Source organism: Taeniopygia guttata, chromosome 2 (assembly GCF_048771995.1).
Source record: "Taeniopygia guttata chromosome 2, bTaeGut7.mat, whole genome shotgun sequence".
Classification (NCBI taxonomy): domain Eukaryota; kingdom Metazoa; phylum Chordata; class Aves; order Passeriformes; family Estrildidae; genus Taeniopygia; species Taeniopygia guttata.
Genome location: NC_133026.1, coordinates 3,438,924 through 3,458,746, shown reverse-complemented (window position 1 = coordinate 3,458,746; position 19,823 = coordinate 3,438,924). Strand labels below are relative to the sequence as shown.

Genomic DNA, 19,823 nt, shown 5'->3' with positions numbered 1-19,823 from the left:
AATTTTGTTTTGAGGGTTTTTCTTCCAATTCCAGGCAAAAGGACCATCAGCAATTTCAGAAGAGCTGTTTATCACTCACTGCTCTCCTGCCAGCATGGCTTGCTTTGGAAATTTTTTTTTTTTTCCCCTCTTGGTACTTGTCCAAAAATTTCAGGCAAGTGGGAGCCTTTCTGCTGCCTGGAGTAGCAGGTTAGGGAGAGTGTGAAATGAAAAATGAGAGCAAGGTTTGTGAGAATCTCTATGGGCCAGGATGATTAGAATGGTTTTAATGGTGGGTATAATTTAAAAAAATGCAACAGAACACTCTGAAATGATAAATAATTGTAGTTTTCTTATTAATAAATGTGGCCTTTCTCTGAAAAAGCTGTTCTTTTTTCAGTGGCTGCCCAGTCAGATCCATTCTTAGGTGTGTGAGGCACATCCTTCAGCTTCAACAATGTGGAATTTAAACTTCGGTGTCATGAGCTTTGCATTTATATAAAATCCACAATCTGAAATTCACATAGAAATTCACATAAAATTTTCATGAACATTGTGCTTCAGCAGAAAGGACTCTGTTTTTTTTTTTTTAATAAAAGTACAAAGTGGATCCAATCACAGGGAGCTCACAGTCTTAACATGAATTTTAATCCCCTTTTACAAGTTTGGGGTGGAGATATAGGGGCTGACCATGAGGGCTTTTAAAATCAGCCTGTGGGACATGCCCCAGCCCTCAGCTGGAGTCCTTTTCCCAGGCCTGGGAAGTGTCTAAAGGATATTGTGGAGCCACTGGTGATCCCTCTAACCAGAGAACAGAGTTGCTTCATTTCTACCCTAAAAGACCACACAGCACCTATACAAACATTTAAAAATGTTAATTATGCAATCATTTAAAAACCACTTCAAAGGCAGTTGTCTAAGCTAAGTTTTTTCTTACCCTCCTTCTACTGAGTGGGGTCAGTGAGGAGATGCAAATCCACTGGCACAGGGTGATTCTCCACCAGTGCCACCTTAAAATGGGATTATTCCTGTCTGGAAAGCCTCTCTGTCTGAGCTACAGAGGAAAATTTGCTTTGCTGAGCAGGGCAAATGGGTGAGGAAAAAAAAAAAATTAGACATCTGAAGATCAACTAATTCAGATTTGATATATAGTTGCATGATTTTGTGTTTCCTCAAAAGTCAGCAGCACGGAATAGGGTCTCCCAAAGGATCACCCATCCCTCAAAGGAGAGGAGTGAGTAAGTGGAATAACTGAATAAGTAGAAGCACTTCTCTGCCCATCCTATAAGAAGGACAGAAACCTTTACCCAGGACCAGCTGCCAAGTTCTGCACCACTTGCTGGTATCTGGGGTGAGTCCCACAGCGTTCCCCAAATTCCAGCTGCAGGTCTCAGTGCAGACATGGGAAGGCAAGGCAGGATTTGTGCTTTCTGCAAACATCCCTGGGTTGTCCCGGGGCAGGTTTAGATTGGATATTGGGGTAAATTTCTTCACTGGAAAGGTGGTCAGGCATTGGAAGAGGCTGAACAGGGGAGTGGTGGAATCACCACCCCTAAAAGTGTTCAATAAACACGTGGATGTGGCACTTGGGGACAGGGTTTAGTGGTGGGCTTGGGCGTGCTTGTTTGGTGTTCTGGGAGGGCTTTTCCAACCTTCATGAGTCTGTAAATCTGTGACTGATTATTTTGATTCCAAGACAATAGATTAGCAAGACTGTGGGAGTCCAGGGCATCCCTCTGGCTGCCCTGGAGGGCCTGGGACCCTGGCAGGGGTCAGGAACCCCCTGGACAGAGCCCCCAGAGACACTGTCTGTGATCTCTGTCCATGGAAAAGAGTTTTCAATCTTACAGGATGAATTACAAGCTCTGAGTGGTTGATATAAGTAATAGTTAAGTGTGGCACGAGTGCAAAAGTAAAATTTTAGGATTCTAGATTAGGGGTTCAAAAGGCACAAGATGGAGGAAATTGGGTGTGTCTTGTCTTTTTCTCCTTCTTCATGCCCTCCATGTTTCACTGTGGTGTTGGCATTTTTCTGTTGGTTCAGGCTGGGGACACACTGTTCAACGTAGGTGACAGATATTGGCACGTTATTGTAAATCCAGCACAGGTAGTTTCTGGTATTTAATGTTTGTAACATCCCACTGAGGGCAGAGCCCCACACGCTGCCCTGCAGGACAGAGCTGCGGCAGGGCAGCAGAACATGTTAGAGATAAACAGAATAAACAACCTTGAAACCAGCACAGATGAATTATGACTTCTGCTTTGGCAGTGGGGCTGACAAATCTTGGAATCATCAATACCACAGATTCTGACACAAGACCACTATCTGTAATTTCTTTTTTTTCATTCCTTCCCATGTGAAATCTTATTCTTTAAAACTATTCCTTGTTATTACTGATTTCCTAAGATGGTAAAAACTAGGAAATTTTGTCCAGCTTTAACTGGAGTGTGTGAGCCAGCTCTTTCCAAGGTTTCTTGGGCATCCCTACGTCACTGGGCAGTGGGGAGACCCCATCAGTGCCAGAGGAGACCCTGCTGGGCAGTTTCACACTCAAGTCACTTTGATTTCCGTGGGCAGATTTCACCCAGCAGGAATTGTTGGCTGCAGCAAGGTTTACAAATGTAGGGAGATTGTTCACGCTGCCCTTTATTCTATTTAATTTTTATTTATTTTTTTGTTGTCATCCTTTTCTTTGCTCCTCCAAATTGTTTGTTTCAAATACGCTTTTCCAAGCAGGATCAGACAATGTTCTTATTGGTGGGGAATCCTTTACAATCTCCATCTCTCCCCTATTTTAAGGTAAATTACTTGACTTGCTGCTTCTCTCTCCCCTCTCTCACAGTGTCAGCACATCAGTGTTTTCTGACACAATGAACTTGTAATTTCTTTTTAAATGTGGCTGGTTTTTATCTCTGCATGGAATTACCACAAAATCAGCCACCTGCTATAACTGAATTTCGTCCACACTGCCATGTGATATTTACACTCTGGATATTCCTGTTCTGCAGCCTGAGGATATCCTTGCATTTCTCTGGTTTACATTAGCTATTGCTGGATAATATTGGAAGACATCTACGTTGAAATAATAATAAGAAATAAGGAAGTTTTTTCTATTCCTCTTCAACACAATTAACTCAAGCAAGACCAACAGGTGTTTCTCCAAAGATGTCATTAACCACAGATTATCTCCAGTATCCCTTGTAAGCAAATGTCTCATTAACGTGGATGTTCACACATAATTTACTTCTGTACATAGTGCCACACTTCAGTGAGCTATAAACCTGTTGTTGCACATCCTCAGATTTACATGGAAAATGCATTTCCTGCTGCGTGGACAGACACAAGCGATCAAAGACAATAAAATCTAACAGAACTCAACGTGGTCGTGATTACCATCCTTAGTACATAAACAGTATCACAACATTTTAAAATCAGAATATCCTGAGCTGGAAGGAGCCCACAAGGATCATTGAGTCCAACTTCTGGCCCTGCACCCCAATGTCTCCACCTTGTGTTGAGAGAGTACAAACCTTTCAAACTCCAGGTTTTGAGACTTTCAGAAATATTCTAGTGAATTACATCATTCATGGGATGACATCCTCATCTGACAAAGGAAACAATCTGGGATAGGAATGGGAAAAGAGAGGTAGAGGAGCAAATGTAAAGGATTCCTTAATTTTTTTTTTTCCCAGCTCCTGTGATGATTTACTTAGTATTTTCGCTTCGATTTTGTATTTTGGTGGGTCTTGTCATTATGATGTAGAACATCACAGTGATGTTGTTTGACACTGACCTAATTCTTTAAACACCAACTCGCTCAGATCTGCTCTACTCACCACACGTGGTACTCTCAGCCTTATATTTTTATGAGAAAAATAAAACATAGGACTGGAAAAAAAAAAAACATAGGACTGGATTTGCTACCACTGAAGCTGATGAAAAAAAAAAAAATAAAAGAGACACCAAATCCAGTCCTGAGAACATCCCTTCTCCACTGATGGGGAGCTGCTGAAACACCAGAGCTGGTGGAGCCCACACAGCTTTTACAAGTCCATCACCCACATCTCATTATATTGGACTCGTGCCAGGCAGAAAGTTACACTTGGAAGTATTATCTGCTTTTCCTGAAGGTTTTATTTCCCCTTGGCATGCAGTCAAAGGGAGAGAAATTTGACAGAAAACCTCGTAGAAAATCATGGAGCTGGAGGTTCTTTTTCAGTTGATAGGATGATTTGCTCAATCTCAACATCAAATGCAAATAAACAGTGGAAATAATTAGGTTTGGATCTTTCTTCTTGTCCTGCTGAAGCAAAAGATGATTTTTATTTGAGAATCACTCACTAAGTAAATTTTTTTAAAAAATATTAGTAGGAAATTTGAGAGATTGCTCTGAGTTTTTGCGTACACGGGATAAGCCTTTTAGGTTTGTAAGCTGGTAAAGAGGTGAATTACAGGAAGAATTTGCAGAATTACAGAAGATTTATTCTTCTTGAAAGCCAGTTTTTCACACCTCTGGCACAGAGGCCAGAAAGAAGCAGGAGATGAGTTCCTTTAATGTATTTACAATAAATTTTAAATTAATTTTTCTTATATGTCATGGGAAGACAGCTCCCACCCATAGTCCCATCACCTCTTCCTCCTGCATTCATGTAGCAGGAAGTTGGGATTTTTTACCACTCAGACCTTGATTTCAAAGTTTTTTACCTGAAGCCTCATCTTTGAACTGTCATTAAAGACCTGAATCTATTTTGAGCTTATGCAAGAAATCATTAGAGGTCAAAAAAAATCCTCTTTTGACATTGTGAGTTTATATTCTCTAGAGTTGAAGCTGCAGTAAAAATAATGAGTGATGTTAGGACAGTTCTTTGGTAAGGGAGGATTTTTCCTTAGAAAATAAGTGGGACAGAAAAGTGAATTTGTCTCACATATCCACTGAAGTGGCTGCAGGATGAAGCAGAAACTGCTTTTCAATTTTCAGACAAATTCCAAAATGAGTGAGCTCCCAAACCTTCCCAAGGATTAAAGCCAACAGAAATTAATAGAATTTAATAAATTATATGATCCATAAGGGTTGGGTTTTTTTTGGTTTTTTTTTTTTCTTTTAATTAACCCAGAACTTCTGAAAGTTAACTAAATGGAAGTAGGTTTCATACTCAAGGGAAAATTTGTTTCTGGCATGTTGAAGTGATTTAATTGGGAATAAGGAATGGCATCTTCTAGGACAGTAATGTCTGTCCATTACTGTGTGATGCCACTAAGGATTTTATGCTATTCCTATAAATGAAAAATATTTTTTTTTCCCAGGGAAATTGATACTGTTTATTGTTCCAAACAACAATATTTTTATTTATAGAAGGAAGAAGCAACCACAAAGCTCAGTAACAGTGTGAGGAAAGGGATGGATTTCCACCACTAACATATTTTATCCCTCCTGCTTTTCCACAGGTTGCCCAGGAATGTGGGACAATATCACATGTTGGAAACCTGCAAGTGTGGGAGAAATTGTCTTTGTCAAGTGTCCTGCACTCTTCAGATTTATCATCTCTGAGGATGGTAAAGTATTTTCTCTTTCTTCTTCACCTCTGCCTGGTAAAACCTCGTGACCAGCACGAGTGTAAAACCTCACTTAGATCCTCAGGATAAAGAGACATCAAAATCTCTCCAGCTGGGCTCCAGTTATAAATAAATCACACAAAACCAGCATATTTGTGTGTAGATATGTGAATGTGCACAGGGTGAGAGGGAAGGTGTGAAAAAAAAGCCTCCACAGACAACACAACATGAAAATATCACAAATTTGAGCTGCTAAAGGGCATATTCTTCCCTTGGGTCTCACTGAATTCAGTGGGGGGACCCAAATCTGTGTTTGGGTCTTGGGGAACACGGTTGGAATCTATTTTAGCAAATATTTAAAATGTTTAAAATATGTTAAAATATTTAAAATGGTAAAAGAGCAGTTTCTGCTTGTGCTGGAGGAGAACATAGGCTTGAGATGAGCAGTGAGGAGCTCCATGTTGGGGGTTCAGGGGGGAATTAAAGATTTCTGGAGGGAGGCAGAAGTTCCATCACGCTTTTTTTCGCGGTCTGTGGAAACGAGATAAAAACATCCTTCTGTCCCTGTGCTGGTAATTAACACAGATTGCTCCTTTTGCTCCCAGCACCCACTGCAGATCCCTTAATTAGCACTGTCCTTTGAGGGACAAGTTCATCACCGTGGATCCTTTTTCCCAAAGTTTATTTTACCAATTAATTATTCATATACAGCCTTGAGTCCAAAATCTGGGTTTTTTGCATCACCACACACACAGAGAACCATTTTTAGGAGACATTGTTTCATACACAGCTCCAGGAATCCTGAAATCCTCACTTTTAACAAAATCCCCATTTTTAACACAGCCATTCCAGCATGTCCAGGCACAGGGATCACCAATGTCACCTAATCCATGTCCCACTTTAGAATTTCAGTTTGACCTGTTCCAGGTCTTAAGTAAGTGGTTACCTGTTATTGGAAAAACTACTTTTAAATATAAATATATTTGAAATTTAAATTAATAATTTAAATTAAATAATTAAATTGTTATTATATTATCTTATACTTACTTAAAAAATATCTATTTAAATAAAATCAGGATTTTTATTGTATTTATTATACTCATGGCTTCTATTTATTAAAATAAAGATTTTATTGATTTACATAAAAGTGTTTAAACAGAAAAAATAAAAATTGTGTGCATTAAAATATAATTTCTTTCAATAAAAATGAGAGAGCCTTTAGAAGCGCAAATAAATACATATATATAATATATAATATATTATATATTATATATACTATATGATACTAGATATTAGATAACAGATAGAAGATTATATATTATGTATATTATATAATATATAATAAAAATATATAATATAGAACATATAATATATAATATAGAACATATAATATGCAGTATATAATACATAATATATAATATATAATATATTATATATAATATATAAGATATAAGATATAATATTATATATAATAATCATATATATAATATGATCTATGATCTATGATCTATGATCTATGATCTATGATCTATGATCTATTATATATTATATATTATATATTATATATTATATATTATATATTATATATTATATATTATATATTATATATTATATAAGCTTAAAGGTTATATAATAAGCTCTATTTATTTATTTATTTATTTCTCTATTTATTTTACCTATGTAAAATAAAGGGCTGAAATAATATTTTAAAATATTTTTCCCAGGATTTACTGATCTGCTCACACACTGTGCTTCCCATTTGGTCTGTGGCAGGGTGACAGTACGACCCTAAAGGAAGAATATTCCATCCAGTGGAAACATATGTCCCATTCCTTTATCTCTTCATGGGATCCCCAATAAAAGTGACAGCTGTTACCTCGTGTAGGGCTTGGTTTGAGGAGTTTTTGGACATCTGTTCACCAGGAACACACCCAAGATTCATCATTCCTTAGATAAATAAATAAACATTTAACCTGGAGTAGCTGGAAATCTCAGCAGATGTGGCTGGGATGGCACTGCTGACCCCAAGGTGGAATTATCAACATCCCAAAGCACTCTCCTGGCTGAATCAGCATCAGCTTTGCCATCATTGCTGCTAATTTTAATTAGCCAAGTGTATTTGTTCAATGAGGGTTTCATGAAAAAAGTCACATTTCATGATGGTTCCCTAAATAACGGGTCATTACAGAACTATAATGTTTCTAAGACATGGATAATCACATTTTAGGGATTGTTATAGTGTCCTCTGGCTGCTGCTCTCTTTCTAGAATATGGAGCTAGGCTGGGCATGGACACTAATATTTATTAATAGCAAAATCATTCCTAGTAAAGGAACATTTTTTTATGACCACAGATAATTTTTTCAAATGCAGCAATTACTTTAAATTATACTTTTAAAAATTTGTGCTCTGAAGCACTTAGAGGTACAACATAATCACAGGGCAATCACGGGGTGTGCTAATCTTAATGAGTGGGTGGGAGATATCTCACCTGGCTGTGGATATTTAAATTTATATGTGAATTTATGAAGCGAGCACGTGGATTTCTGGTTCAGTAAATAGAAATTAATGGGCACTTGTAGAAGATGCCTTCTCTGACCCCTCTTAAATGCTTGTCTGGAGGTGAGCAAACTCACTTCTTTTGTGAATTTCAGTAAGGAATCTGACTGCCTTTACTTGGATGTCTGATTTCCATATAAAGTAAAAAAAAATAAAAGAGACTACAAAAGAAAAATTAACTAACTAAACTGTCATCTGGACGGATGCTTTTTGGAAAAATTAGCTGTGTATTTAGCTAAAAATACCAGCTGTTCCTGGTTTTAATCTGATCTGCTTTAACCTTCAATGCAATTAAAGCAAAGAGTAATTTCTGAGCTGCTGTCAGCATCATGCAGAAAGTTCAAAGTGAGATTCTGTGTGCTTGGCAACCCTGCCTTCTAAAATTTCATTTCACCTCTCTGATCCTCCAGAATTGGAAAGAATTTTTCATTCCTTTCAGATGCAGACTGTGAACAAAAGTATCATCCTCAAAATCTCTCCACTGGAGATTCCTTTCCTCCAATGGAAAAAAGCTTATTAATTCCTAAGTCTTTTCTCATCTTGTAAAGTAGAGATTACAGTGCCTTTCCTTCTGGATAGTCCCCAAAAATTAATTTTTTTTCTCTTCCACATGGATTTCTTTGATTGATATCCATCAATCATTATTTCCAGCAGGAGCTGTCACTTCCATGACCTCTCTCTTGCATGTCACTATTTCTCCAGTTCCTTCCCAGCACTGGCTCCAGAAACACCCACTCCACAACAAGATGTGTTTAAAGCATTCTAAGGCATCTTTGCAGAGGTAAAAAGAAGAAAACCATCCAAGCTGTGATGTTACCTTTCAGTAGGACACAGCAAGACCTAGAGATGGCCCTAACACAGTGATCTGCACTCCCAGCTGGAGAATTTTTTTTTTCCAGACACAGATGATACTGGCTGGCAATGGAAATCTACAGAAGCAAAATCTCTTTTCTTCTGCTTTGTGATGTTCAGCTGAAACATTCTGGAATGTATAAACACACTCAAATGGATGAGGGAATGAAACTCGATAACCAGATCACAAATTAAGATATTTTCAGTCCTTTGGTTTGCAGTAAAGAATAATACAAATGATAATCGACAGCTTCTGAGCATTTCTGTATGCTCCACATTTGGAAAACGCTTTCATTCACAAATGCAAATAATAAATATGAGCAGCTCTTACTGAATCTTCCAGCAATTTAGGTAGGTTATCTAGTGCTGAGTTTAGGACACTCCCTGCTACATTTACCACAAAACATGGTTCACTACGTACAACAGAGAAAATTATCCTCATTTTTACCAAAGGCATAAAACATATCCTATGTTGACAGCAGGACTGAGGGTTCCTTATTAAAATCCAGAAGAATAAAGAATGTAATCAGTTATTGAAGAGTTTAATAGGAAATTACATCCTATGCTCACATTTCAGTACCAAACTCTGCCTTGTTTCTTCTCTCGGTTGAACTCAGTCAGTGCTCAGACAATGAGCTCTGTTATCCCAAGAAATTGGAAATAATTTGTCACTGATCCCATTTAAAACACAGGGAAACACTCAAGTGTTGTGCTAATTAATTGATTAATTGATTCTGTAAGAACCCCAAGCCTTATAAGTGCTGCAGTAGAGATGCTAAGGGTGGACAGTGAATTTATGAACAGGGGGTTAATTGGATTTGGGAAGCAGTCTGTGCCTGAGTTTGGATGTTATCCCTGATCAATTAGAATTGGATGAAAAGAGAAGAGTTAATGAGAAGGGAAGTGATACTCTATCTTTTGTGTCCTTTCTGGGGAAACAGTCCTGGTAAAGCCTTTAAAAACTGACATGGGAAAATGGTACAAAACCCCCAAACTGGGTAAAAAGACAATAAAAGTCATTGACTTCCCAAACTGAAAATTGTTGGAAATAGTTGCAAGTTACAGTTTATATTAGTTTGGGTTAAGTATTGATAGTTTTTTGTTTAGATAGGAACAAAGAGTGACTGATAAAAATCAGGGGCCTCCTAAAAACATGAATATCCCTGCAAGATTTTGTGCTTATTTTCTACTGAGGTAAAAGATGCAGGGATTCGTTGCTACTGCTGAAATTAAGGTCAGCATTGCAGCAGAGGGAAATTGGAAATTGCATTAGCCTGTCAAAAAGGCAAAAGATCAATGCAAAGGTCCAGACTTCTCTTCAAGGATGTTTTGCCTGGATAAGTATTCCAGCATCCTGCTTGGAAAGTGAGGGAAGGAAAGCCTTGTAACCAAGTTTTTGCTGTAAAACATGTATGACCCATCCCATCATTCTCATCATGGGAATAATAATAAGTAATTGGGAGTTATTTTATTTATTTATTTATTTATTTATTTACTTACTTATTGAAGCAACTAGGACTCTGAAACCTTTGTTTCATCCTTAATTTTATATATAAGATCCTACATAGCAGTCATAATCAAGTTCATTGCAAAGTTTATTCTATATATAAACCATTAAAAAAATATTGAAAAGAGAAATAAATAAATAAATAAATAAATATATATATAATGGCACTTGATAGATAGCATTTTCAGCTGGTTCTCATCCCTGGGCTTTGCACAGGCAGTAAAGGCATAGGACTCCTCCAGCTCTTCCAGAAAGAGGAGGACAAGCTATAATTAAGCTTCCATGGTCACAGCATCACGAAGTCCATCTGCAATGCAGAGAAAATGGGAGGAAAATACTGTCATCAAAGAAGAGTAACTGGATCTACATTTCTAATCAAGCAGCTGAGGCCTCTCAGGTGTGGTGGGCACACATTCATGCTTACCTTTGAGCAAGTCATTTTATTTGCTTTCTTCTCTAGGAGTTATTTCAGAACCGACAATCTCCATTGGGCAATGTTTCAATTTTTTTCATAGTTCTTGCTTGAAAAAACTTTTGTTTTTCTCTCAAATATGATCCCTAGGAGACCCTTCAATAGTAATTGCATTGATCCTGCCCTCTGATGGATACTCCTGTGACAGCCAGACTGAAAGGAAGGACTCACATAATGTTTAGATGATGCTTAGTTGCTATGGTGACCTCAGTCCACTTCTAGTTTCACATCCTTTAACAGGAAAGAGGAAGAAAAGAATAAAGCCATGATTTCCCTTAAATGTTATTGATCATATCTGTGCATCAGTCCTACCTTAGCCAGCCCTGTGTGCTCTGGTCTTTCTGTTCTCATATGGGACCTCACTGGAATTCTCCCATGATTTCTGGATCTTGTCCTTGTGCCCTGACGATAAACTGGGATATAGGAAGAAATTAATTATGTATCAGTCTGTCCCTGCCTTTACTGCAGTGTCTTGCACAAACCTCTGGGTAACAAAGACTTTGCAACTTTTTCCTCTCATGGTGGGACAGATATCTAAACACAGCCATCCTCTGGAAATTCCAGTCTCTCTGTCCTTTGTGGGAGAAGACTTAAAATCCAGGTGAACTTATCTTCAGGTAGATAAACTGGATGGAATCACTTTGCCCCACAGGATCAGTTACTCAGATGTCCTTAGGCACCAGCTCTTATTCAAACACGCAAATATGAAAAAGGCTTCCTAATCTTAACCTTGATTATCCTCTGCCCCAGTTTTCTTGTTTTCTAAATTAAATGACCACTTCATTTTGTACTGACTCTGTGTGAGCATTATGTTCACAAATGCCTTTGTCAAGGTAAATGGAGCTCTACAGTAAATGATAGAATAATAGAATCCCAGATTGGTTTGTGTTAGAAGGGACCTTAAATGTCTTCTCAATTTCACCCCCTGCCATGGGCAGGGACACCTTCCACTATCCCAGGTTGCTGCAAACCCCATCCATCCTGGCCTTGGAGAATTCCAGGGATCCAGGGGCAGCCACAGCTTCTCTGGACACCTGTTCCAGAGCCTCCCCCCCCATCACAGGAGAGAATTTCTTCCTAATATCCCGTTTAAGCCTGCACTCTCTCAGTTTGAAGCCATTAACCAATCTCCTGTCCCCTCCTGCTCTTGTATAAATGACTTTTAATCTGTAGTTTAAAGTATTGGCTATGGGGCATGAGGCAGGAAAGCCCTGGAAATTGTTGTGAGGAGCACTTAACTCAGGGAATGGTAAAGTACACCTGTAGGGCCATGAGCTCTGTGCCCTTGCCTGCCTGCTACTTCCGACAGATCCTGCTAATGAAACTGTAAAGCCCAAGCTGCTAACCGTGGATTAACCAACCAATTGTGGAATCACAAAATGGTTTCTGTTGCAAATGATGTTAAAGATTATCCAGTTCCTACCCCCTGCCATGGGAAAAGGGACACCTTTCACTATCCCAGTGATGCTTTGTGAAGACTGACCTGGAACAGAGACCAGACAGAGCTAAAGAATAAAGCAGGGATTTATTAAAGGATCTCCTCCATGGATCCACCTTGGGCAGCACCAGAACCCAGCCAGGGCTGCACCCAAGATGAATCAAAATGGCCCCAAAATGCACGAGCGCTCCCGGGGGCTCTCACTGGGATCAGTTCTGCTCCATTGGCACCTTGGAGTTCATTGTCCAATTCCAGCTTTAGCCCAGGCAGTCCCATCCTGCTTGTTTTTCTCTCTCCAGCCCACGGTGTTTGTGCTCCTGGGCTTGAGATTTGGATCATTTGTCCTTGGTGCCCAGCTGGAGCAGGAATTGTTTTGTCTCCCTGCTCTGTGCAGAGAGCTCACCATGCCCTGATATGAAGCTCAGAAAAACACAGCAAAGCAGCACAGAACCTGAAAATATTAAAGCTAAAACTGAGGCATCACCACGTTTCTCCAAGCCCCATCCAACCTGGCCTTGGACACTTGCAGGGATCCAGGGCCAGCCACAGCTTCTCTGGAAAACACAAAGAGCCACAACAAAGGAGCTGGGATGGTTGGACCATGCGTGTGGGATCGTGTGTGTGCAGGCACAGGACTGGCAGAGGTCTGATGCCCCTTCAGGGGTCACAGCGGGCAGGGTATGGAAGCAGAACCCGTGTGGGGAGCTCAGAGAGCTGCAGAAAAGCTGCTAAGTAGCCTGCTGCTCCTGACTGTGGCTCTGCCAGCCGGCTGAACAGATTGCTGGAGCAGGAGAACAGCAGGCAGCCATGGGGAAGGCAGAGAGGAGGCTCAGCGTGGATGGATGCCGCGGAGTCGGGCGCGAGAGCTCGCTGGTTTATTTCGTATTTAGGAATTGAATGCAAAACTTCTAATCAGTGCTGTATAAAGCAGGAAGGAGAAAATTAAACTCCTGCCTAGCCAGTTTCTTATCCACATAGCTGGACAGCAGGATAACAAGGGGGTGTAAATGCTTTCCACAGTCTCTCCCTGCCCCAGTGGCTGCACTTTCTGTAGGGACACAATGTGCAGTAAAATCAGCGCAGGCTTTGCCTGTTGATCTTAACGCTGTCAAAATCCAAAACCTTTTGGAGAATTACTTTTGTGGAGCAGCTCTCCGACCCACAGTACAGAGATGAGAACAACAGGACTATGGGAGAAGTGTGGGCAAGCCAATTCAGGACTGAACAGCTTTGGAAGCCTTTCATCCCCTCCCGCCCCGCCACTAATAAGGGACAAACGCTGGAACAAAAGGGTTAAATGCGAGTTGTGTTCAGATAAACAAACCCACAGGAGGCCAGGCAGGTGGAGAGCAGCCAGCACAGATTTGGCACCAAGGAGGAGATCTAAAAGGCTCTGAGGCTCATCGTGCACAGGCTGGTTCTTGGCTTCAGCTACCCCATCCCTGTCCACTTTAAATCAGGAGAAACTGCTGTCATCGAGTTTTTCATCAGTTGTTGCATAGTGAGGGGTGAATAATGAGTTCTGGGTCTCAGTAAATAAAAATCAAAGAGGAAAGTCTGATAAATGTGCAAGAAAAGGGCAGGAAAGGTCTGGGTCTCTGCCACCAACTCTGTGGAGAGCCATTGGCAAGTCATTGGATTTTTTTCCTTCCTCTTTTACCTCTTTCTGCAGAAAACAGAGATAAGGAGTATTTCCATTACTTGGTCTTTAGAATTGGTAACTCAGCATTCTGATAGATCTTCTTTAGGATCTCTAAGCAGTACTGCAAATAACATCTAATTAACAATGTCAATTAAAACATTAATTGTAGATTTGCTTCCCAAAGAGTGACACTTACTTAAGTCTGGTCAAACAGCAAATAACACAACCAGTCAATAAACTGGATAAACCATCCTGAGTCAAGGAAAACAGCAGCTCCCTCAGGAGTTTATTGACTGATAAGAGCAATTATTGATTTAATAAGTGCTGTTCTTAGGCACTGTTTAGTATCTGCTGTCGTGTCCGTATTTCCATAGTTTGGGTTTAACAACATGTGAGAAGAATGAGGTGTCATTCAAATAAGTCATAAATCATGATATTTAAGATGTTATCATCATGGACTAATAGAATTACAGAATGGTTTGGGTTGGAAAAGATCTTAAAACACAGCCAGTGCCACACCCTGCCCTGGGCAAGGTCACCTTCCACTATCCCAGGGTTATTCCAAACCCCGTCCAGCCTGATCGTGGACACTTCCAGGGATCCAGGGGCAGCCACAGCTGCTCTGGGCACCTGTGCCAGGGCCTTCCCACCCCTTGAGTAAAGAATTTATTCCTAATAACCAAAGTAAACTTGCCCACCTTCAGTTTAAAGCCATTCCTCCTCATCCTGTCCCTACATGCTCTCCTCAAAAGCCCCTTGTTAATGTAACCCTTGAATTAAACCCCTGAAAAATGTGTTTCCAGTGGAAATGCAGATGAAAATCATATTTTATTTATTCTTCATTTCTGAGAGAGCAGTGCATTTTTTTGGACCATTGCATAATCATATTAATGGGCTTTCTCTTCTTCATCAGTGAAGTCAAACACACCAATTTCTCACAGTTTGTGTCCTAAGAGCAGGAAAACAAGAAGGTTTGTAGGAAAGCCCATGCAGTGAGGGTCCTGTAGTCCTGCCCACTCCTCCACTGACATCAGAGTAAATTTACTGAGGTCTCTCTATAGTTTTGAAGGAACTAAGGTGAAAATATAACCCAGAATAACAATGTTTTGAGGTAATATTGTGAAAAATGAGAGTGTGTCTGGGATTCCTTACAACCTTTTAGATACAAGGTCAGGACTATGCAAACAAATTAAATGTTGTGCACAAAATGAATCCATTTGAACTCCACTTCATTCTCAGACATGTGAGGAAGCAGCACCAATGCCATGGATTTCTGTCAAATAAATACCCATATTTTGCTGCAGGATAGAGAAACTTTCACTGTCTGAGGGCAGGGCAGGAGCTGCAGCATGCAGGAATCCAAAGGCATGAGGTGGCTGTATGTTCCCTTATGTCCTTTTATATAGACCTAATTATATATGGCTTTATATTTATATTTATACCTATATTTATATTTATATTTATATCTATATTTATATCGATATTTATATCTATATTTATATCTATATTTATATTTATACATACTAGCTGTTTTTATATATCAAATATCTATATATACAAAATACATAAATATAAACATATAAATAACCATATCTATTAAATATGTATTAATATATGTTAATTTAATATTATACATTATCTTTATAATATGTGTTTATATTTCATATATATGTACATACAATATAAAATGGAAATAAAAATATATACACATATATTTTATATGTAAAAAATATATATGTATTTAAATAATTGCATAGAAATACAAAAATATATCCACACACCCAGAAATTGTATATTTGTATACATTATGTGTTCATTTTATCCCAACACTCAATAGACAAACTTTGACTTTTTGTTGTAACTCAGGGAATGATGTTCAATGTAAAGCTAATTAACTTCCTGGTATCTTAACTTATTAGTGAAAGTTAAGTTGATGAATCAAGCCTAAAAGCCTGTACAGACAAATATCATACTGGAACTTTCTTCAGTACATTAGTGAAGACTCAGATGTAGAAATATATGTTAATAAAAGGCTTGCTTGCTCCTACAAATCAGAAAATTAATGTTGCTAAAAAAGTGGATCCCTTCATAATGTCCAAACAGAGTGAAATGTAATAATAATTTCACTATATATACAAAAATATTTCTATAACAAGCCTATTCCTTTGAGAAAAAACTGAAAAACTGTATTTATGTGTTTTAACTGTTATCACAGATGTCATGAAATTAAAAATTAACTAAAATTTATGATTTTAATATCAATGAGTCTAACTGCTATCTATATTTAGAATGAAAGAATGATAATTTTTATGTCATGCTTTTTAGACTGTAGGGGGAAAATAGCTCCATTCAAAGCATTTAAATTTAAGAGAAATGTCTTTTTCTCAGCCATCACTGTAATAAGCAGGATGTCAGGAACATCAGGCATCACTCTGTTTAATACTGGCCTGATCTTCCTCCAGAAAGAATTCTGCACAGATTTAAGGTCAAATTTCTCTACAAATGATAAACTAAAAGTGGATTTTTATGAGGCAAAGAAGTTTTGGGGAGTTGTCCTTGCAGTTTTTTCTTCCTTGCTTGTGTGGGTCAGTGTGAGGCACAGGCTGCCGAGTTAGGTGACCTCACTAAGGGGACAAATTCCACCAGAGCTGCTGGCTGGAGTGGCAGATGCTGTGAAAAGCACCATGAAAGAAGTGATAAGGGAGTGGTGGCTTTTTATTTGATCCTCTGATACACCCACAGATAAAAATTCCCACACCACAACCTGACATCCGTGTTGTGCATTCAGATTTTAGCAACACATCCTGATTTTAGCAACAAATTCCTTAAACTGAGCTACACAACTGCTAATAAACTGGGGTTTGGTGGATTTAGGAGGAAAAAAGGTCTCTCCAAACTATTTTGCAGAGCTGAACATACAAATATTCTATTATTTAACATTCTAATATTCTAAAATTGACCATCAATGAACCCACCACATCATCCATGATATTCTGCCAGGAATGTGGAGCACGGGCTCAGCACTGCTGCAGCACCTGCCAGCTCTGCAGCTGAACCACCTTGGCTGCAGGAAAATGTTTGCTCAGAGCACTGGAGACACCTCTTCAGAATTGAGAGACCTCCCCAGCATCTGCAAATACCCAGGAATTAGAGTCACAGAATGTCCTGAGCTGGAGGGGACCCACAAAATCATCCTGTCCCTGCACAAAATCCCAGCCTGTGCATCCCTGGGAGCGGTGCCAAATCTCTCCTGGAGCTCTGGCAGCCTTGGGAATGTGTCCATTCCCTGGGTCAGTGCCCCACCACCCTCTGGGGGAAGAACCTTTCCCTAAAATCCAGGCTAAATTCTTCCTGTGGAGGCCTGGGAGTATTTGGAGTAGGGCAGAGAAGGATGGAGACTGTGGATGTTCTCACTGTGGCTTCCAGGATCAACCCTCCAGAGTCCCCAGTGGGTTGGATGTGTAGGATTGATATTTAATAATCCATCAAAAATCACAATACAGCCTGCCTGATGCTTCAGATGAGTTTTCTATACTCTCACCATAATTTTCACATTAAACCCTCTTTTTTTCCGCCTTAAAAGTTATAAAAGCACATCAGATTTACTTTAGAGGAGACACAGAAAATCAAGGAATTTTAAATTATTATGTAAATGATAAAATAAAAACCCCACATTTTACACCATGCTGAAAGGCCTCCTGTTATCCTTTTATTTCTTTAGAAGCTTTCTCCTTTCCCAAAGGATCAAAATCAATCTTTATTTGGATTTCACCTTTAACAAAACCCTTCTCATACAATTTGGTGAAGGTTTTTCCAATCCCTAATTAACATTTGACCACCAGAGTTAAAAGGGGAACAAACTGATGCCCTGTGGCTACTCTGGAGGATGCAGAATTAAACTAAAATGAATATTTAACCTGCTGTAGTGGCCAGTGAAGTGCTGGGAAGATTTTTTGAAGCAGCTCCCTGAGGCTCCTCTGTGCACGGTGCAGCAGCTCCACTCCCTGGCAGCTCCTCCTGCATCCCCAGCTGAGCCAAAATCCACCCAGGATCCAGGAAAATCTGATTTCAGCCCAATTCGGATTAAACACTGAGCACAGGGAGTTAAGAGGTTGGTTTGGCATCATTCCAATTATTTAATTTTTTTTTTTTTAAGAACAAAACAAAGGGAGATTTCTAATGTAAACCCAAAGTTTTGTCATTTCCCATTGTGATAGTCGTGTTTTTAGGATATTAAGCACCATGGGTTTGGACACAGTGGTTTTGAAGTGTTTGAGTCTTCCTTACTTCAAGCCATTCCCTTAAAAATAATTTTAAAAAAATCCACAAAAATGCTCCTACATCCATTTTTCTTTTTCTTCCTAGAGTCTGATGAAACATCATGAAACCAGATATTCAACAATATCCCATCTTCTGAAAACCTTTTTCCACACATAAATATGCAGGACTAATACAAAAATTAAGATCATACCTGCAGGTCTCCTCTGGGCTACATCCATTCCTTTTATGGGAGTCAAACTTTTATCAAAATTAAATTGCAACCTATTATCATTATGAATTAATTATTTTCATTTTATTTGCAGGTTGGGAAGTGGATAATCTGGGGCAAACCCATGCAGGTAAGATCAGTTGTGCTGCCTATACCCTCGGAATTTCTGTTCCCGAAAATTGTGCAGACATCAATTTCAGATTATTAAAAAAGTTGTCTGTGTATCAACAATTGTGACAGTGATACATTGGTACTTAACTATAATACTTGCACAAAAAGTGAAATTAAAAATCTCATAGGTCTTTATAAATCAATGTGATCTTTCCTAAAGCTACAAAATTATCTTATTTAAAGCAATTAATTAATGCTCTTTGTCATTGATGGATGGAAACAATTTTTCATTAATTCTCTGAAAACTGGTCATATTTAAATACCTGAGGATTATAAATGTAAATTCCTATAGAAATCATACTTGACTTTTATATTTTTACAATAAAATTTGCTCTTGTTTATTGTATGTGTTTTTAGTTCTAAATGTAGAGGTTCAGCTTTGATTTAAACTCTCAAGTAAAGCTGTGTTTACTTCCTGAGAAGGCAGCACCAAGTATTTATTGCCTTTGGGCCTGATCTAAACAAATAAAAATCAATTGCACTCCATTCACTGCTTTCCACTGAGACCGGTTCGGGCTCTAATAGAAAACACAATCAAAACAATTTCATACCCAATTTCCACTTTTCTAGGTGATTATGACCTGCTGGAAAGCACAGCCCAGTCTCTCCTAGGTAAGAAACAGAACCATGGAAATTTTTGTCTCTCTTTTTATTTATCTCTCTGTTAAAAGAGAAGCTCTCAGATTTTTTTTTCCTGCATTTTTGGTGTTATTTTCTAATCAATTCTAATTGTTATGACTTATTTTCTGCTTTGTTACTTCTAGCAATATTATGAGAATTTATTCCTCCTCTGTAAAGCCTTGAAATCTAAGTAGTGTGCTGCTATAAATTATATCTACCTGCTTAACAGTAATTACTAAATGGTGTTAAAGGAAATCAGCACCATGACTCAGTGCTTTTTTTTCTCATAGAAAACTAGGGATGAATGTGCAAGAGTAATTTAGCAAACTTTTCTGAGTAATGCAATCTTCTTAAACAAATGCTGTGATTAAAGAGATATATTCTGCTGCATGGATGGCAAACAGATTCTCTTAAATAAGGTTAAAAATAAGGTTATGAGAGATCAAACTGCTCTTAGAATGCAAACCAGCACAACTTTAATAGCAAAGAGCAAACCCAAAACTTGGAAATTTCCATCAGTTTTGGTCAAGGTGCAACTGA

General features: G+C 38.7%; 1 protein-coding gene across 14 annotated transcripts in view; it reads left to right on the top strand.

Annotated features, from left to right (window-relative positions):
* The window catches only part of ADCYAP1R1 (ADCYAP receptor type I), a 144,225-nt gene that overhangs the window by 82,390 nt on the left and 42,012 nt on the right, over window positions 1–19,823 (top strand). For all 14 annotated transcript variants that reach the window (XM_030264180.4, XM_041714324.2, XM_041714323.2 and 11 more), the window contains 3 exons: window positions 5,426–5,533; window positions 18,586–18,621; window positions 19,233–19,274. In XM_030264180.4, the coding sequence (XP_030120040.2) occupies window positions 5,426–5,533; window positions 18,586–18,621; window positions 19,233–19,274 (186 nt within the window). The remainder of the gene's footprint in view (window positions 1–5,425; window positions 5,534–18,585; window positions 18,622–19,232; window positions 19,275–19,823) is intronic.